At 35.9% G+C, this 18,366-nt stretch overlaps 1 protein-coding gene and 1 pseudogene across 1 annotated transcript in view; both read left to right on the top strand.

The window, feature by feature from the left end:
• The first annotated feature begins 564 nt into the window (after positions 1-564).
• Positions 565-18,366, top strand: part of LOC148943265 (pentatricopeptide repeat-containing protein 2, mitochondrial-like) — a 60,866-nt gene continuing 43,064 nt past the window's right edge. Inside the window, exon 1 of the mRNA XM_089100912.1 lies at positions 565-691. Within this exon, the coding sequence (XP_088957038.1) occupies positions 637-691 (55 nt within the window). The 5' untranslated portion in view covers positions 565-636. The remainder of the gene's footprint in view (positions 692-18,366) is intronic.
• Positions 6,357-7,743, top strand: LOC148943267 (uncharacterized; annotated as a pseudogene).

Genomic DNA, 18,366 nt, shown 5'->3' with positions numbered 1-18,366 from the left:
GCTTACCAAATAGCCTACCTTCACATAAGTTCTTTTTTCCGAGATAGCCCTAAGTTAATAGTCAGCTTCTCATGTAAAATTTTATAAATGAATACCCCCAAAACCTAGTGATTACCCAATGAATGAAGATCTTCTCCTTCTCACTTTAGCACAAATTTGGTTACAAGTTGGCTAACATCAGAAAATGTTTCTTGGGATAAGCTAACAGCTCATTTTGATTCAAGTAGTGTAACTTGTGCTGTAGATATCCGTATTCAATTTTAATTGTAGTTAGTGAGTAAGAAACATCAAGCAAAATATATTATAAAATATGTTGATGCACAGTACCCTAAGATTATCAAACGTATTAATAGCAAATAATTCTATCAAATTTTTATTCATCTACGAATTGTTATATTCTTCTTAATTTTAATGCAACTCTTGACAAAAATTAAAAATAACTAATTATTTTACAAACGCGGAAATAAATTACCTATGGGAGGGGCTTTTTTTTAAATTCTAGGATGTGTTTAAATTTTAAAGCCAAGAGTTAACCACTCATTATGATTTGAACAGGGAATGCACCTACGGCTGTTCAGTTCGAACTCCCGAAGAAGATACTGAAGTAAAAATTGGGCGAAAATTTTCAAAACGAAAATGTCTGGAAAAGTTAACTTGGTCTTCAGACTCTGTTGTAGATTTGATTCATTTGGTAAGATTTAGCTGGGTAAAATTCTACTTTTAGCTATCTTGGAATGGGGTTAGGTTAGGAAAGTGAAACTTTCAGGGATGGGTCTACAGGCTAAAGTATGTCCTGGGAAGGTATTTTGAAGAACCCACCTCTACTCTTTATCCCTCTAGAAGGTCCTGACCCTTGATGACCTTTAAAAATCTGTGTTTATAAAAGTGAAACCTTACAAAATAAATCTTCTTCTTAAATGCAGTACAACAAAATTGTTTCCAGCTTCACAACTTTGCTCAATCCCCATTTATAAGGTTTTAAAGATATGCAAATACATTTCATAAGTTTTGAAAAAAAAACTATTGATATGGCTTTAGATTCTACTCAAATAACAGGAATTGCATTTTCAGAACTAAAGCCAGAGAAAAAGAATCTGATAACTGAAAATTAAGGGCTAGGCACACATAGCTGATTTTGGGAATCAATTTCAGCAAGAGTGTATTCCAAATTGAGTGATTCTTAATTAATGATGATGAGAGGTGGGGCTTAGTGATGGTTTTTTGGCAATTAATCATCATTAATTACTTTCTAGGCAAGGAATGTACTAGGGCTTAAGAGCTTTAGGCATGTAATTAGCCTAGTTGGGTAAATTTTGGTCAATATATACCAAATCATATTATTGAGTTTCAAGTGAAGTTAATGCGCTATTCGATGCATTTTATTATGCTTATTATGACTATAGCCTAATAAGCATTTCTATTGGAACTTTTATTCAGCCCCCCCCCCCTATCGCGACTAACACTAACCTAACCCTGCAGGGACCGATATAGGGGGGGGCTGAAATTATTTCACGTTATAAATGCTTATCATAATTTTAATAAGCATAAAAAAAGGCATCAAATGGTGTATTCACTTTAGTCCTAACTCAATAATATGATTTGGTATATATTGACCTAAATTTTTTACCAAATCATATTATTGACTTACAAATAAAGTGAATATACCATTTGATGCCTTTTTTGTGCTGATTACATATATAATAATCATTTTTGTCAGAAATGAATTTTAGGCCCCCCCTATATATGTCAATTCAGGGTATATATTTGCACATTTGGGGGTGGGGCTAAGTTCGGGGGCAGGGGACTAAAATTCATTTCTGACAAAAATGATTATTACATTTGTAATCAGCATAAAAAAAGGCATCAAATGGTATATTCACTTTAGTTGTTACTCAATAATATGATTTGGTAAAAATTTACCATTAATTGTATTTAATGATCATTATAAATCAATTGTAATTAATGGTGATTAATCACCAAAAAACATCACTAAGCCCCATCTTTTAGCATCATTAATTATAATCACTCAACATGGAATATACCCTTGCTGAAATTGGTTCCCAAAATCAGCTACATATGCCTAGCCCTTTAAGGTAAAACATTGTTTTGTCAAAATTTCAATAGGTATAGACCTGTCATGTAGGCAAATCTCAGGACCCTCTAGAGGGAGAAGAAGTGGAGGTAGGTACTTCAAAAATACATTCCTGGGACATATTGTCAGTAGTATGATTTGGTAAATATTTACCCATACTTTAGTCTATAGACCCATTCCTGAAAGTTTCATTTTCCTAACCTAACACCTTTCCAAGATAGCAAAAAGTATCTAAAGTAGAATTTTACCATTTAGCTGTATTTATACTAGGCCTACATTAAACCTCAGTTAGATAAGGTGTTGTTCAATCTGCTGTAGATCCTCAACAAAATTGCTTTGCCAACTTCAGTTGATTGCTGAGTTCCAGTAGGTCTGTTCATTTACTCATCTATGTGCTAAGATCTTACATCTTTTGACAAAGAATGCTTAAAAGTGATGTGTGCCTAGCTCTTAAGGTCACAATTATAATTACCCATCTTTCATTGATATACAGGGGCAGGCTATATATTTCAGAATAACACCATGATAACAGTCTCAGAGTCCCCAAACCCACAAACTGATTCCCAGCTTAATGATGATTTTCAGACAGTTATTAGAAAGCAGAAATGCAAAAAGCCATCCTGAAATAACAGAAATCCCTACCTTTGTTTCAGCTATGGAATTGAAGAACAAACCAATCATCCTTTTCACCTCAACAGTAAAAGACCAAGTGTTATCCACCAAAAATATTTCTAACATTTGAATGAATCTATTTAAATCTTTAATATGTACTTTCAGTGTGAATTTTATAGAGATTGCTCTCTTACAGTTATGTTCCAAGACAGAAAGGATGCCTACAAAGCTCTAAACCAAAATAGAATTGGCAATATACCAGTTACTTCTAAATGATGGAGTAGTCCACCTATGAGAAAAAAACACACAGAAAATAGTGAGGTATTATGTCCTAATCAAACTATTAACTGAAGACCTGAAAGATGGTCTCTTGAATGATAAGGGAGAAATGCTGGAGGTCCTGGAAGTCCATAGGATGGGCAAGCCAGATGCTAATGGGCTACTGAACAGTAAGAATTTCCTTTTTATCTTACCAATGAGAACCCGGTTTGACTCATTGTTCCTTTTTGGTCAACCTAAAGCTTATTAATCTTACCAAGAAAAGCCTATTCAATGCTCAAAATGTTTTAAGCTTGGTCACTCATCTAAGTACTGCTCTTCCTCTGATACAATCTGCCCCACTTGCTGTTGTATATCCAATAGGCCAAAATTTTAAGGATAGCCAATCAAGAAAATGTCTTATCTCCTATAGCTGCTATGGAGCTTGCTAAGCTTTCCAAAGGACTTTCATCTCCAAGAATTAATGAGGCTAAGAAAGCAACCTAAATTCCTTTACCCTAACCTTAGCCAGGCACTCCCAAAAATAACCAAAATCAGGTTCAGTTACCTCCAATTGAGATATCCATCCCTCAGCAAGGTCGTGTGCTCCCTAACGTAATCAAAGCTAGGCCAGTTCCCCAAATTCCTAAATTTAATCAGAAAAAATCATGGACTGAAAGACTGGCAGCATCACTCAATATATCCTCTCAAGCAAACACTGCTCAAAAGGGAGATGGTCCTTATATGACAAAACTAATTAAATATATAACTTCAGTTGATCAAATCAAATCTTCCTAAAGCCCAAAAAGTTATTTTAACCAAAGATACTACTAAATACTACTTTTCTAATTTTATCTTTGAAGAGATAGGACAAGAGACCAATCAAAAGAAAATTAAAATGCCTGGCTACAGGTGTTACAGGAATGACAGATCTACCAATAGAAAGGGAGGAGGAGTTGCCATCTTTGTTCATGATTCATTCCCTCATTCCCCTCAATCTTTAAGTCTTTACTTACAGGATCCTCAGTGCCTTTAGGGAAACATGCCTGTTATGGCACTCTCTAAATGGCTGTCAGTTGGTTTGTCAAGTCTTGTTTCTCAGATACTTGGCTATTTGAAATTCTCCAATTTAAACTGTTGGTAATGGTCTCCTCAGAATATATGGCCAGCAGAGCCTTAGCACAACATCAACTTTGGAGGAGTGTACACAGATGGTAGTGTTAACAGTTTTAAGTCACTAAAGTCATATGTTTAAGAGTTGTGTGTGTACATGTGTTCTTTCCAGAATCAGTTTGTCCATTTTTGAATGCATTTAGGATGTCTGCTTTCACAACACTTTCTGGGTGACTGTTCCAGTCGTCTACAGCTCTTACACTCCAGAAATTGGCTCTTAATTTATTTAGGGCATTGATGAAATTGATATCATAAGTCTTGTACTTAACCTGGCTAATGGTAGTCATCTTGCCATTAAATCATTGTATAATCCATGTGGAAACAATGATATCCAAAAGGTTTTGGAATCTGAACTTTTAGGAAATAATTCTTTTATTTTTGGTGATTTGAATGTGCATAGCTCACTTTGGGAACAAATAGCCTATAGTAACAAAGCAGGAAGAGGCATTGAGAATATTTTGTCCAATATTCCAGATACCTTGATGTTCACTCCATTTAATTTCCAAACCCAGTATAATATTTCATCTGATACTTTCTCTACTATTGCCTTGCTACTGGGTCCATCTTTATATTATGATCAAGTTCAGATGGTAAAGGTTACCTCTCTGCAGGCTGATCATTCTGTAATTCTAACATTAATTCAAAATGTATGCTATTCACCTAAACCCCACCTAGCAACTTTTAATAACTCCAAAGGCAATTATCCCCAGTTTCGGGAAATTTTGATGGAAGCTGAATTTTGCTTTTTATCAACTAGTTCTGATATTAATGCTATTAAGTCCAATATGAAATCCATTCTGTTACAGTCAGCTAAATCTTCCATACCCATGTCAAAGTCAATTTCTTATAAGGGTTCCAAGAGTCCCAAGGATTGGTGAAATGAGGAGTACATGGTTGCAGTACAGGTAAAAAGGAAGGCTTGTAAATTGTTTCAAAAGAATCCATCTCCATCTACAGCAATTTCTTATAAGCAATCGTGTGCTAAAGTACAATTGATATGTAAAAAAGCTAAACAGTCTACATTGTCCAATTTTAGTGCAGGTATTGGCTTCAGAACCCTAATTTCAAATATTCATAACTTCATTAGCCAACTCAATACTGGAAAATAGGCTAATGATGACTGTAAATATATCATGCAGGATAGATCTCCAGTTTCCTCAGATAAGATGAAAGCAAAAATTTTTTCTGATATTTATAAAAATGATCATTCTGATTCTCATTACCCTTGGCCTTCATTTTGTTCCCTTCTTCATACGTCTTTACATAAAAGGTCCTTGATGGAACTATTTTCCCTAGATGAATTTAATGCAGCACTCAATTCTCTTAATATAAAGTCTTCCCCAGGACATGATGGTATTTATATTAAATGGATCTTTGAGTCCCAAGAGGTTTTCCATACTGCCCTCTTAAGTCTGTATAATCTTATTTGGTCAAGCCAAAAGTTCCCAGATGCTTGGAAGATTGTCCAGGTCTTTTCTGCTTTAAAACCTTCTTACCCATCTAGTGAACCCAAGTCTAACCTACATATACCTGTTTTACCAGCTTTCAATAAACTCCTTGAAAAGCTTATTCTATCTAGACTTGAAGGGTTTGTTGAAACTAATTATCTCTTTCCTAGTGAATAAACAGACTTTAGAAAAGGACACAGCTCTGTAGATAACATAACTCGCCTTGAAATTAATGTTTGTGATTGTGTTAAAACTAGATATGTCACAATGGCAGTTCCCTAAGACTGGTCAGATGCCTATGGAAATGTAGTCCATGATAAATTGACTGATCTTTTAATTAACCTCGATTTTCCATTTTCTTTCACAAGTTTCATGAAGTCCTTACTAAATGATAGAAGTTTTTATGTTCAAGTTAACGAGTATAGGGGAGAGAAGAACCCATTACTTGAGGCCTTCCTCAAGGAACGATTTTGAGTCTCCTTCTGTTCAATTCGTATGTTTCAGAATCCCAATTATCTCACTCATTGTTTGGCCTTAATGCAGATGATTTGATTATTTGGAAGTCCAGAAAAGATATTGTGCTTCTTCAACAGGATATAAGATTAGTTCAGAGATTCTCTTCAGCTTTTGGTTTTCCTAGCTCAATTAGTAAAACCAAAGCCAGTATATTTGCTAATTGCTCAAAAAATCCTCCCAATTCACTTCAAATTTTCTCTAGTGAAATTCCATGTTGCAACTCAGTGAAGCTACTTGGCCTATGGATAGATTCTAAAATGATATGGCATGCACATATTAAGTCTCTGAAATCCATGATTATTTGGAAACTTTGTGTTCTAAAGAGACTTGCTGAAAGTAAATGGAGATGCCACCCTAAAGTTGTTTTGGATTTTTATAAATTACATGTCAGATCTAATCTAGAATATGGTATCTAGTTTTTATCGATTCGTTCAAGTTCTGCATTTGAAACCCTAGAATCTTCACAAAATTTAGCCCTCCAAGTTTCTCGGTGTTTGAACAGGCACATTCATTTGTCTAAATTAAAACAACTATGTGGTTTGTTTTCCCTAAGGGAAATAGCATCCAGTCAAAGGAAGAAATATTTCTCGCGAATTAAAGCTTATGGAAGCAAGCATGTTGTATATAATCATACCTTTGCTTTGAAGCCAGCTGGCACCAATGGCCGTTCATCTTGGAATCAGTTTCAACTGGAAGTCCCAAATTGGAATCAGTATTCACCCTATGCGTACCCCTTTACTGACACTCCGCCTTGGGAAATGAGTTCACCTATTTGTCAAGGAGAACTTATTCCAATTGATAAAAATCAAATTCCCAATCATGAGATTCAGACTATTTTGGCTGAAGAGATGTTGAAATTTCACCCCTATCACAGGAAAATCTATTCAGATGGATCGGTTCAGGGTGAGAGAGTTGGAGCAGTAGTATGTATTCCATCACTGAACCCTAACCCTTTTTAACCCCTTCCTTTGGAATTCTCCATTTTGTCAGCTGAATTATGTGCCATTTGCTTGGCTCTAGATGTTCTCATAAATCATAGCATTGTAGAGGAGAATAATCTTTGCCTTTCTGACTCCAAATCGGCAATACTATTGCTCAAGAAAATTAATAGAGTTGCCAATGATAAGGACTTATTCAACTTTAGAAGACAGCTTCTGAATCTCCAGGCTGAAGGCGACCAGATTTATTTCAAACATGTTCCAAGCCATAAAGGTATCAAATATAATGATTCTACTGATTTACTGGCAGTGAAGGCTTCATTGTTAAACCCAAGTCCTCTGTCTGACCTCAATTCACATGATATTATTTGGCAAAAATGTTAATCACATTAAATTGACTTTATCTCCTTTTCATTCTAGATTACACACAGTGCTATATTACCGTCTGAAATCGAGTGCCCTTCTTCTCAATAGTTTGTTATTCAATTGGAAGCTACATCCCTCCCCTCTACACCGGGTCTACTTCTTAGCTAATGAAACTATCCAGCATGTCTTATTTGATTGTCAGCCACTGAGTGTGGAGACTATTTTTCTTAAACGCCTCTGCTATATGGCTAATATTTCAAATGCTTATGCTGCAATCCTGAATTCTAAGCTGCCTTGGCACGTGGATAGAAAGATTTTTAAGGCATCTATTTATATTTAAAAGAAGAGTCTAATTGATTAGAGTTTATTAATGCATATTGAAGTCATTAAAAAGAAGGAGGTTATTCATCATTTGTTTTGGAGAGTGCAGAAGAGAGCGGGAGTGAGTATGAAGAGCTATATTGGTACTGGCTGGCCTATAGGTGTTAAACTGCTGGGGAAGGGCGAATCAAGTACCTGCACTTCCCACAACCCATCCATTGAATTAAGAAGTTTAATTGGGATGATTGGTTTGTTTTAACTGATAATACTTTTTGGAGAGTCAAAGGGGTGAAAGGACTTATGTGTAGTTCATATACCCTGCTACAGGTTTTTGGAACTGGAACTGGAACTTAACTATGTCTTCAGAACTCTGCTGTAGATTTGATTCACTTGGTAAGATTTAGCTGTATTTATATTAGGCCTACCTTAAGCCTTGGTTATTGTTCAATCTGCTGTAGATTCTCAATTACATTGCTTAGTCAACTTCAGTTGATTGCTGAGTTCCAGTTTAGCATCCAGTCATTATTCACCCTATCTTTGCCAAATGCTGCTTTAGATGAATAGAGAGAAACTATGTCACCCTATTCCATAGTGGCATAGTTCTGACAGAGAAAGATTTGCCACTTTTGTCTTTGTGACAAGGGGGGTTTAAGTTTTTCTGTGGACTCTAGCCTAGTAGGAATTTGGAGGAAGAAGGGAGAAATAGATGCTTCACTACCCCAGAATATATCAGCTTTAAGGTCACAATTATAATTACCCATCTTTCCCTGATATACAAGAGCAGGCTATATATTTCACAATATTCACTTCACTTTAAAAGGGGGTGGGGACTAGGCTTACTTCTCAAGTTTACTGATTTTTTTTTCACAGGTTAAGCCTCTGGACTGGCTTCACAGAGTGATTAGTAGCCTATGGGTTATGTAAGGGATATCACGGAGTTCTGTATAGGTCATGCAACTGGTGCTTGGTACAGGTATGGGTGTGTGAAATGTTGGGCTATGAACATGAGTAAGGGGTTGCCAATGGGTTTCATCTGGCATTCTAGGGAGGGGGGTAGGTGTTGAATCTGATAGACTGTGGTGAGGTTGGTGTTTCTGCATTGGGGATATTTTCAGTTTCAGTGGTAACTGGCAACTGAGGTTGCTGACAGAATATCTTTATTTGATGCCTGTTCCTTCTGTAGGTTGCTCTGTTGTTTGTCTTGACTATGCAGGATCTTGGATTCACATCTGCTCTTTTGATGATGCCTGCCTGCCAGAGTTTGCTGTCGGTTTGGGCCTGTACTGGTTGTCCAATTTGTAGGGGTTTCAGTTGCTTTGACTGTTGATCTTACCACTCACTCTGGCATGGCTTTTGCTTCATTCGATTCTTCTTCAAACTGCTTATGGTGAATGGTCCTTGGTGCAAGCAATTCTTTGGTGCATGGGACTATTGATCTAAGGTTTCTGCTCATTAACAATGGGGATGGGGAGGCCAGACCTTCAACTGGGGTGCTCCTGTACTCTAGCAGCACCAGTTCAAATTCATTTCCAGCAATATTGGTTTTCCTCGGGATATCTTTGGCCATCTGCACAGCCTTTTCTGCCAATCTGTTTAATCAGGGGAAATGTGGTAAAGATGTGGTCTGATATATTTCCTAATCCAATATGAATTTTTTGAAGATAGAGGATGTGAATTGCGGGCTGTTGTTGGTAATGAGCACACTGGGAATTCCATATGTGCAAAGTGCTTTTTCAGATCAGGTATGATTTGGTGTGCAAACGCACTGCTTTCCACTCTATCAACTTAAAAAAAAATCAACTGTAATAGTCAATGGTAATGAGGAAGTATTCCCTGTTTTTGTAGAAGAAGTCACAACCGATTTTCTCCCAAGGTGAGTGAGGGATGTCATGTGGCATCAAGGGCTCTTTCTGGTTGGAATTTTGGAGTCTGGTGCATACATAGCAGTGTTTGATACGTTATTTGATATCTTTTGTCATTCCTGGCCAAAAAGTGACTGAGCGAGCTTGCTGTTTAGCTTTTTTTTTATACCCAGATGTGATGCATGTATGCAGTTGAGGATGTCTTTGCAGGAGGTTTTGGGTATGACCAGGTGATGTCCTTTTAGTATGATTTGATCTATGACCGTTAGGTCAAGACAGACATTAAAATCTTCTAGGTACACTGTTACTACCCTTTTTTGCCAAATTATGTCATATCAACAATGCTGCTATCAAACACATCCAAACCAACAGTCCAAAGCGTTGTCAACTTATACTCTCACTCACATCTTTTCACACCCTTGGGTAAGATACAAAAATAATTCGGAAGGGCATGCTTTTAGGATTATAGGTGCATTCTGACGGAAAGAGATAATTGATGTGAACTTAAAGGCTAAGCAAATAAACACAGAAAATAAATAGAATCAGATCTTTGATGCTTTTTTACAGTTTGTTTAAGAACAATTCTACTGATGGCACACACAATAACCCTTGTTAACAACTTCTAATTGCATTTGTAATAATTGTGTTGCATCTTGCTACAACATTTTGTGTTTTATGCTTTGTTTTTTATACTGGATGGTTTCCTCAGGGGAGTATGCAGAAACCAATCATGACAAAAAACGCAATGAGGTTTGGTTGAATCCGCAATGAGGTTTGGTTGAATCCGCAATGAGGTTTCTTTAGGGGAGTATGCTTAAACCAATCATGACCAAAAACCCAATGAGGTACCCAACTTAGGGTTTGGTTGAATCTAGATTTGCAGAAAGGATAGTTGATGCAACTGGGTATTCTTGGAGAATGAAGCTAGTAATTATTTTGTAGTCCCTTAAATTTGAAGTATCCATGACTACTTTTATATGATCTACTTTGACGTTTGTTCTGCACCCTTGTCAGGATGTGGGGAATTATGAATGACAGATTCATTTTAACTTTGGTATTTATGCTCAGGCTTCTTCTTCTTCTTCTAATTCGCAGCAGGCGGGCTATTCTGTTGATACTATTTAGCCCTTTTCTTTTTGCTTCACTCAGTGGGCTACAGAGCTACTGGCTTGGTTGTCTCTTATTTATTAGATATTCTCAGATATCTTTCAGTAGATCTTTCGACTCAAGGAGTTCAAATTTAAGATGATAGATATCGATTTCTGTGCTCTGTGTGCAGGTATAGTTGGCTAGGCTCTTAGCCGATAGTGAGATTTTGTGGTGTTTGAAGCATTTTAACAGTTTACAAAGCAGGGTATGTTGTGCAGACGTCAGTATATTACATTCAAATAGGCAATGGTCAATTGTTTCATTATTCATATTACAATGCCTGTGAAGAGGGGACGGGGGAATTGAACCACTTAAATTAGAAAACTTATATGAAAATGTAAGGAAATTTAGTCCATTTGTTCCAGAACGAATTCTATGATAAATTTTAGAAAGATACTTATTGGGAAAGGGGGAAAGGATAGGATTAATCTTATTAAAATTAATATCTGATAGCCTCCATCGGTAAATATCTCTAATTGGGATTGGTCTCCCACTTGGCTGGTCAATATTTATAGCAGTTCTTGCTGTTTCATTAAGCTGATGATTACCAATTATGCAAGAGGGACTAGGAATATACTGAAAATAAGTTCTTAAGCCACTTGAAGCAAAATTATCTATAATACTGAGACAATGATAATTGCCAATGTCCAACTTATATTGAGGAGCTGAGGCCAGCCACTCAAGGCTTGATAGAGAGTCAGAATATATGATAATATTATTTGAATTTGCAATCAAAGGTTGGTTTTCCTTCAGGTGTTCTAATGCCATGATTATGGCATTTAACTCAGCAGACATTATGGATAAATTATTATATGATCTCTCGCCCATTGCTATTTTCAGGTGATGAAGGAAAACACCACTTGCAACCTTCTCATTCATTTTTGACCCATCAACAAATATTTGGAAGTGATTTTTATAGGTAATTGTATTAAGTTCTGCAAATTTTTTCTGGACATAAGCAATGGGGGGGGGGGTTAAATCTTTATTCCACTTTAAGAAGTCAGTATTTATTATGGGACTTGACCAATTCCATGGGGGGGGGGGATCAGGGGAAAGTGGGTGCAATAGACTTTGCTGGTATGGAGAACTTCTTCTGAATATTGGCATACTCATCTGCAATGCCTCTGTACCTGGCTGGATTTCTTAACCAATTATGTAGTGTGTGTGAGCTATTTGATTCAATTTTTTTGTAAGATGTTTTGCCAAGAAAAACCTATGTCTCTCCCCTATTGTTGCTAATCCACTTTCCATAAGCAGGAACTTGGTGCTTGTGGGTTTCCTAAGACCAAATATGAGCCGTATTATATCATTTTGTGTTGTTTCAATTTTTTGTATCTGGGTCTTTGCACATGCACCATAGACGATGAGCCCATAGTCAATATGGGGTCTTATATGTGATTTATAAAACTGGAGTAAGGTTTTCTCCTTACAGCCCCAGGGTGTGGAAAGAAGTCTTTTTAGTATATTTGTTTTTCTATAGCATTTTTTTATTGTGTTTGAAATGTGGAGGTGGAAATTAAGTTTTTGGTCAAGCAAGAGACCTAGGTAATTAATATGATTATCTTCTGGAATAGTTGTTTTATTTAGAGTTAGTTTTGCATTAACATGGTTTCGCTTCCGGTGAAATTGGATTATTTTTGACTTGGTAGGTGCAATGGGTAAATCTGAATGTTGAGAGATTTTTTCGAAGTGGAAAAGTGACTTTTGCAGTTTTGACTGTGCTATCTCAAAAGTTTTGCCCAATGACCATAGCACCAGATCATCAGCATATTGTAGATTCTTGTGGGGTAGGTTCATGTCCCAGAGATATAGGGCAAATAGGAGGCAACTGAGGACTACTACCTGAGCTAGGCCTTTGGTTATTGTCTTTTGGGGTGAAGAGGCTGAACCAACACAAACGATGAAACTTTGCACTTCTATGAAGGATTTAATAAGAGATACTAGCTTAGGGGTACTCCAAGGTTTGCAAGTTTGTTTAAAAGGATTTGGTGGTTCACTTTGTCATATGCCCCTTCAAAATCTAGGAAAGCTGAAACTAGGACATTATTTTTTTTAGAAAGATTCATTGATTGCATTTGTTAGCAAAATGAAAGCATCTGTTGAGGAGTGTTGTTTCCTGAATCCAGTTTGAGTGTGAGGGATCATATTATTATTTTCAACAAACCAGAGGAGTCTGATCGATTATTTTCTCCATTATTTTCCCCATCACAGGAGTAATCATTATGGGCCTATAAGACTCAGGGTTATCTTTGGGTTTATTTTTCTTTAGGATTGGTAGGAGGGACGAACATTTCCATATATTGGGGAACATAGAAGATGCCCAAGCGTGATTATAACAATTTAGCAGTTCATGTTTGTATGAAGGGGTGAGATTCTTTAGCCATGTAGGGTGTATATTGTCATAGCTGCTGCTAGTTTTGGTCCTAAAATGATGTATTACATTATTCAATTACTGGATTGAAAATGGACTAGTTATACTCGGATCCTGGGCATAGTTGGTAACTTGGGTTCATAGGAATTGGGGACAGTTTGCTTTGATTATTTGATGTTAGCTTATTAACAAAAAGAGTTGCAAATAGGTTAGCTTTTTCATTATCATTGTCATAATGGGTATTATTATGTATAAGCTCACACAGTAGTGGGTTGGGGGAAGTCTTTTTCCCACAGCTGAGGCTTATGACTTTATGCATAGTTGGCTCATGTATTTCTCTGGAGATTATTTGAAAAATTACTCCAGTAATTATATTTAGTATCTGTCATATTCCTTTTCATATTAGATTCCGCTTGTAATTTTTTAAAATGTGTAGTAGGGGATGTTTTTTTTAGGAATTCTGTCATAGCTGTCTTTTTCATCCTCCATTTATTTAGGCACTCATTTGTCCACCATACTTTAGGAATGTGTTTAGGGAATGTTTTCCTAGGTGTTGTCCTGGGGATAGCATGATTAGCTGTATTTATTAGTATATATGTGAAGGCTTCAGCATGTGTGTCTACTGTTGTGTTTGAAATGCACGAGTTTTGGGTGAAATTTTTAATTTCATCATTTAGTTTATTTTGGAACATAGACCAATTTGCTTTAGTGTTGATATATTTGGAGGTATGAGATAGAGTTTCAGCAGGTTCATTTAGGGAGCAAACTATAGCAAAGTGGTCAGTTCATAGACTATCAATTTTATTTATGTAAATTTTATTCAAAATATTTAATGACACAATTTGTAGGTCAATTGTGGAGAATCTGCCACTTTTCGGGTTGAAATAAGTATTCAGGTTTGGTGGGGTAGCAACAACTAACTCATTATTATTTGAAGTCATATGCTCAATGAATTTACCAGCTTTATTTGCTGGTTTATTCCCCCACAAGAGACTGTCATTATTGAAATCTCAACAAATAATGATATTTTTTAACATATTAGAATTATTTATATAATTAAAGAAATCCATGGCATCTGTAGTTTGGCCATTAGGGTTATAAAAGTTTATTATGTAGGTTTTTACATTATTCAGCCAAAAACTGATACCAATTGCATCAACATCATTTGCAAAATCTGGAAAATTGATGCCACAGAATTTTATATTTTTTTTAACTAATAAAGCTACCCCACCTCCTTTTCTCTCTGAAGATCTATCCTTTCTCAGGATAGTATATCCCAGAGACTTAATTTGTTGATTTTGGGTTAAATGAGTTTCCCTGGAGGCAAGCAATATTAATGGAATTATTATTCAGAAAAGATATTAGTTCATTTAGCTTATTTTCTGTGAGTGATCTTACACTCCACTGGAGTATTGATATATGTTGTGTTGTTGATTTATTCTTCATATGACTGTGTATCAATGTTCAGCTTTGTTAAAAGTACAGCAAGATCTTTTTTTGCTTGAATGAGCATATCATCAGGGATGTAGATTTTTGCCAATTCTGCAATGATTTTTGTTTTCTGTAGTTGATGTTTGTTCATGGCCTGAACTGCATTACAGTTTAGAATGAATAAGCATTTATTTGTGGATTGCATTTTTGGTTTTGAATCCTATTTTTCGGCTGTGGGACTATTTCCTGCTAGTGTTTCTGGTATGTTTTTTCTTGGGAGGGAGGGCCAGGCTGACCTCCTCTTACCAGACAAAGAGATGGGGTGTCGTGGTGATACCGTCGTATAGGACTGTAAGCGTGGGGGCGTAGGGGATAGTGTTTTATATGGGATACTTGATGCATGGGGGACGCGTGACTTGGGGGTTTTGGTTGGTTTCATTACAGGCTTTATTGGGTATTGTTGGACATCATTTGCTTCCATTACTGCAAAGGGATATGGGGTGGCCTTCTCTGTTGCTATTTGGAGTGTTAGAGCTCTTTTTTTTAAATGCAGGACATAGTGATTTATTTGTAGATTCATGTGGGCCTTTGCAATTGATGTATGTAGGCTGAGTGTTGTTGCAAGTTGTCAACTCTTTAGGATGGAATGCTTTACAATTACTACACTGTAGGAGAAGTTCATTGCATTTGTTTATTGTGTGTCCCAGTTTGAGACACTTCTGACACTGGATAGGCTTAGGTTTGTATTCCTTGTGTGGTTTGATTTGCCCAAATAGGAATAATTTTTCTGGGATATTAATTTTTTCCTTCAGTGTAAATAAGAAGGATCTACTTGTTTTTAGGCCATTAGTTAGGTTTGCCTAGTTGGGTAACATCTTCAACTGGAATTGTGTTGCCAGCCCTATCTGAGAGCCCTTCTTTTAACTCCTGAACGGATATTTCTGGGGGAACATTATAAACTACTATTTTTGTTGGTGATTGCTTTGGGTTCCATTTAGTTGCATTAATTGGGGTATTCAGAAGGGATTTTAGGTTAATTATTGTGTCTGCTGATTTCTGATCTTGGACAGATATTAGCAGAGATCCATCACGGTTAATATTAAGAGAGAACATTGATTTTAGCAATTTGAAAATTGCAACTCTTATTTCAGTAATCTTTTTTATTTCAAAGGGGGTAGTAAGAGTAATTTTAAGGTAAATTCCTAAGTTATTGGAGGGAGGATCTTGGGCAGGGAGAGGGGAAATGCTTTTGGTTGGGGATATTTTTTTCTTTTTTTTAGAGCTTCTAGAAAGGACCTCTTGAAACCAATTATCATCACTTATGGTGACATTAGCCCCTACACTTATCATTGTCCTATTCTCAGAATTGGAGCTATCATTTGGACTTTGAGATAATGTGCTTGACCAGCCAAGATGGGTATCACATTCACTGGCATTTGAGGTGGGATCTGGGGGAACTTTTTTTTTTGAGGACTTCTAATCATTGCGTATTGGACAGAGCTTTAAACAAAAACAAAACTAAAACAAGAAGGGATAATAGAATCATATCAAACCGTCTGCACTATGCTATGGGGAGGAGAAACACCACAGTATAGCCCTGAGGATGAATTGAGCAGGATTGGTTCGGTACAACTGCTGACGTTTGTTCTGCACCCTTGTCAGAATGTGGGGAATTATGAATGACAGATTCATTTTAACTTTGGCATTTATGCTCAGGCTGGCAAGACCTCTCCTCTTTCTTCTTCTTCTTCTTTTGGCCTTTTGGTGGTTGTGTTATTAGTTCTGAAGATATTTTTGTTACTTTTCCTTTCTCTTCCCTTACTTATGTATTAAGTTGACACATTGAAGCTTGCTCTCAGTTGGCTAGAGTTCAAATTTTCTTATAACTATTCGTCAGACGCAACACTCTAGTATTGCACACAAAAACATATCTTTATCTCGTAAAGAACAAATCACCAGAAGAAATCTACAATTTAGCATGGAAAATATTTTATTTGAATTGTTTGACATGGAAATGTATGGCAAGAGATAGAAGGATAATAAAATGTTGGGGTGTATATAAAATTTGCTGGTCTTAAAATGAAATTTAAAGTCTTGGAACTCTGAAATTCTTATGAAAGATGGGCGATTTTTGTAGTACAAAGAGTTTTGTTAATAAGATCCGGAAAATGAAATCTGAATTTTTAGAAAATGAAATTTATTGAAATTTAATGAAATTCAATGAAATTTATATTAGAAAATGAAATTTAATGAAATTTATATAAGACTTACTTAAAGAAATCTGTATGGTAATATAAAGTCTTTGAACTCCTAAATTCTAAAGAAAAATGGGGCTTTTGTAATAACAATGGTTTTCATATTAAAATTCAGGTTGTTGTGACAAGTAAACATGACTTGATAAACTGCAGGGTACCTCATACTGTCTGGTTGTCCATGCGACATTAAACAGATTATACCCTAATTAGCACTTACAGCCCTGATTAAGGGTGTTTATTTTTGTCCCAGTGGGTAAACTATGACAGAAATGATTTAATTTCAAGCTAAAAGGTTCCTTCACATTGAAAACGTAAGACTTTACGTTACGTTTAGTCCTAAGGTTGTTACGTTTCGTGTTACGGGTCTTACGTTTATGTTCCTTTACATCGAAAGTCATCCCTTCACACTGCAACGTCAATTTTCAGCGCTACCCATGCAAAAAAGTGGTTTTCCTTGATGTGCAAGGAAGGGGGTTGTAATTTCCTTATTCTAGGTTTTTGAGCATACTGACTCCAACGGTATACTTTTCATTTCGATCTGATGCCATTTTAGAGGGGCTTCAGGTTTTTTTTTAATCACCATAGATTTCTTTTCGAAATTAACTTTTACTTTTAAGAACAACCAAAATAATAGTTATCATTCCTGAATCAGTGTATTTTTTTTCTAAATGTGTTTTTTGACTTTTGGTTACTATGGGCTGTAGTTTGCTCTTTAGTCATCCCTGTGGTTATCCCAGTCCAACATTAAACTTCTGGAAGTGAACACCGGCAAAGAGAAAGGACACTGCATGACAGTGTCCAAATTTCTCTAAATCTATTTAATTTTTTCTTTAGTTTCAGTTTCATGGAAGGCATGTCTTTTTACACTTTTTTTATAGCTTTATGTTAAAAAGCGTCTCTTTACCTTGTTTTTCACCATATTCCATAGAATTAAGACACCTAATTATAGCTATTAGATTTTTTTTCAAAGAAATCTAAAACCAGTTACTACATTTCAAAACAAGCAATAGAAATGTCAAAACTATTTTTTCATATCATGTTTTTATTCTGGTACTAGTGTTATTATTGTTAATTATTCATATTGCTGTAATATTTATTTTTTTAGACCTACTAGACATTTTTTCATATAATTTAATGCTTACCTTAAAGGGAGAAAAAAACTTTATTAAGTTCGTCTATAAAACTAAAAATACACTGAATGATTAAAGTATTTTTTTAACTGCCTTCATGATCTCCATCTGCAACTCTAATTTTGAGCCATCTGGTTCTTTATTCATATGAGATAACAGTGATTGTAGAAAGTACCACTCCAGATCATGCTGGTCATCGCTTTTTTTTGTCAATTGCTTGCTGTTCCTTCAGGTCTGTTTGATCTCTAGACCCTGTGTTTGTTCTATTAGAAGTTTGATTTTGGCTTGTTGTTGCATAAATTTGTTGCCTAGTAGAAGCTTGGGAACTTTGAATATCTGTTTGATTGTTAATGAGAATTTCTTCACTAAGGGTAATAAAATCAGCATCATTCACTTCAGCATAGTTATATTGTTGGCACCCCCTGCACATTCTGAATAAATGTC

This window comes from Artemia sp. Qi Xiang Cuo, chromosome 15 (assembly GCF_049724085.1).
Source record: "Artemia sp. Qi Xiang Cuo chromosome 15, ASM4972408v1, whole genome shotgun sequence".
Taxonomy (NCBI): domain Eukaryota; kingdom Metazoa; phylum Arthropoda; class Branchiopoda; order Anostraca; family Artemiidae; genus Artemia; species Artemia sp. Qi Xiang Cuo.
This window is presented reverse-complemented; position numbering and strand designations above follow the sequence as displayed.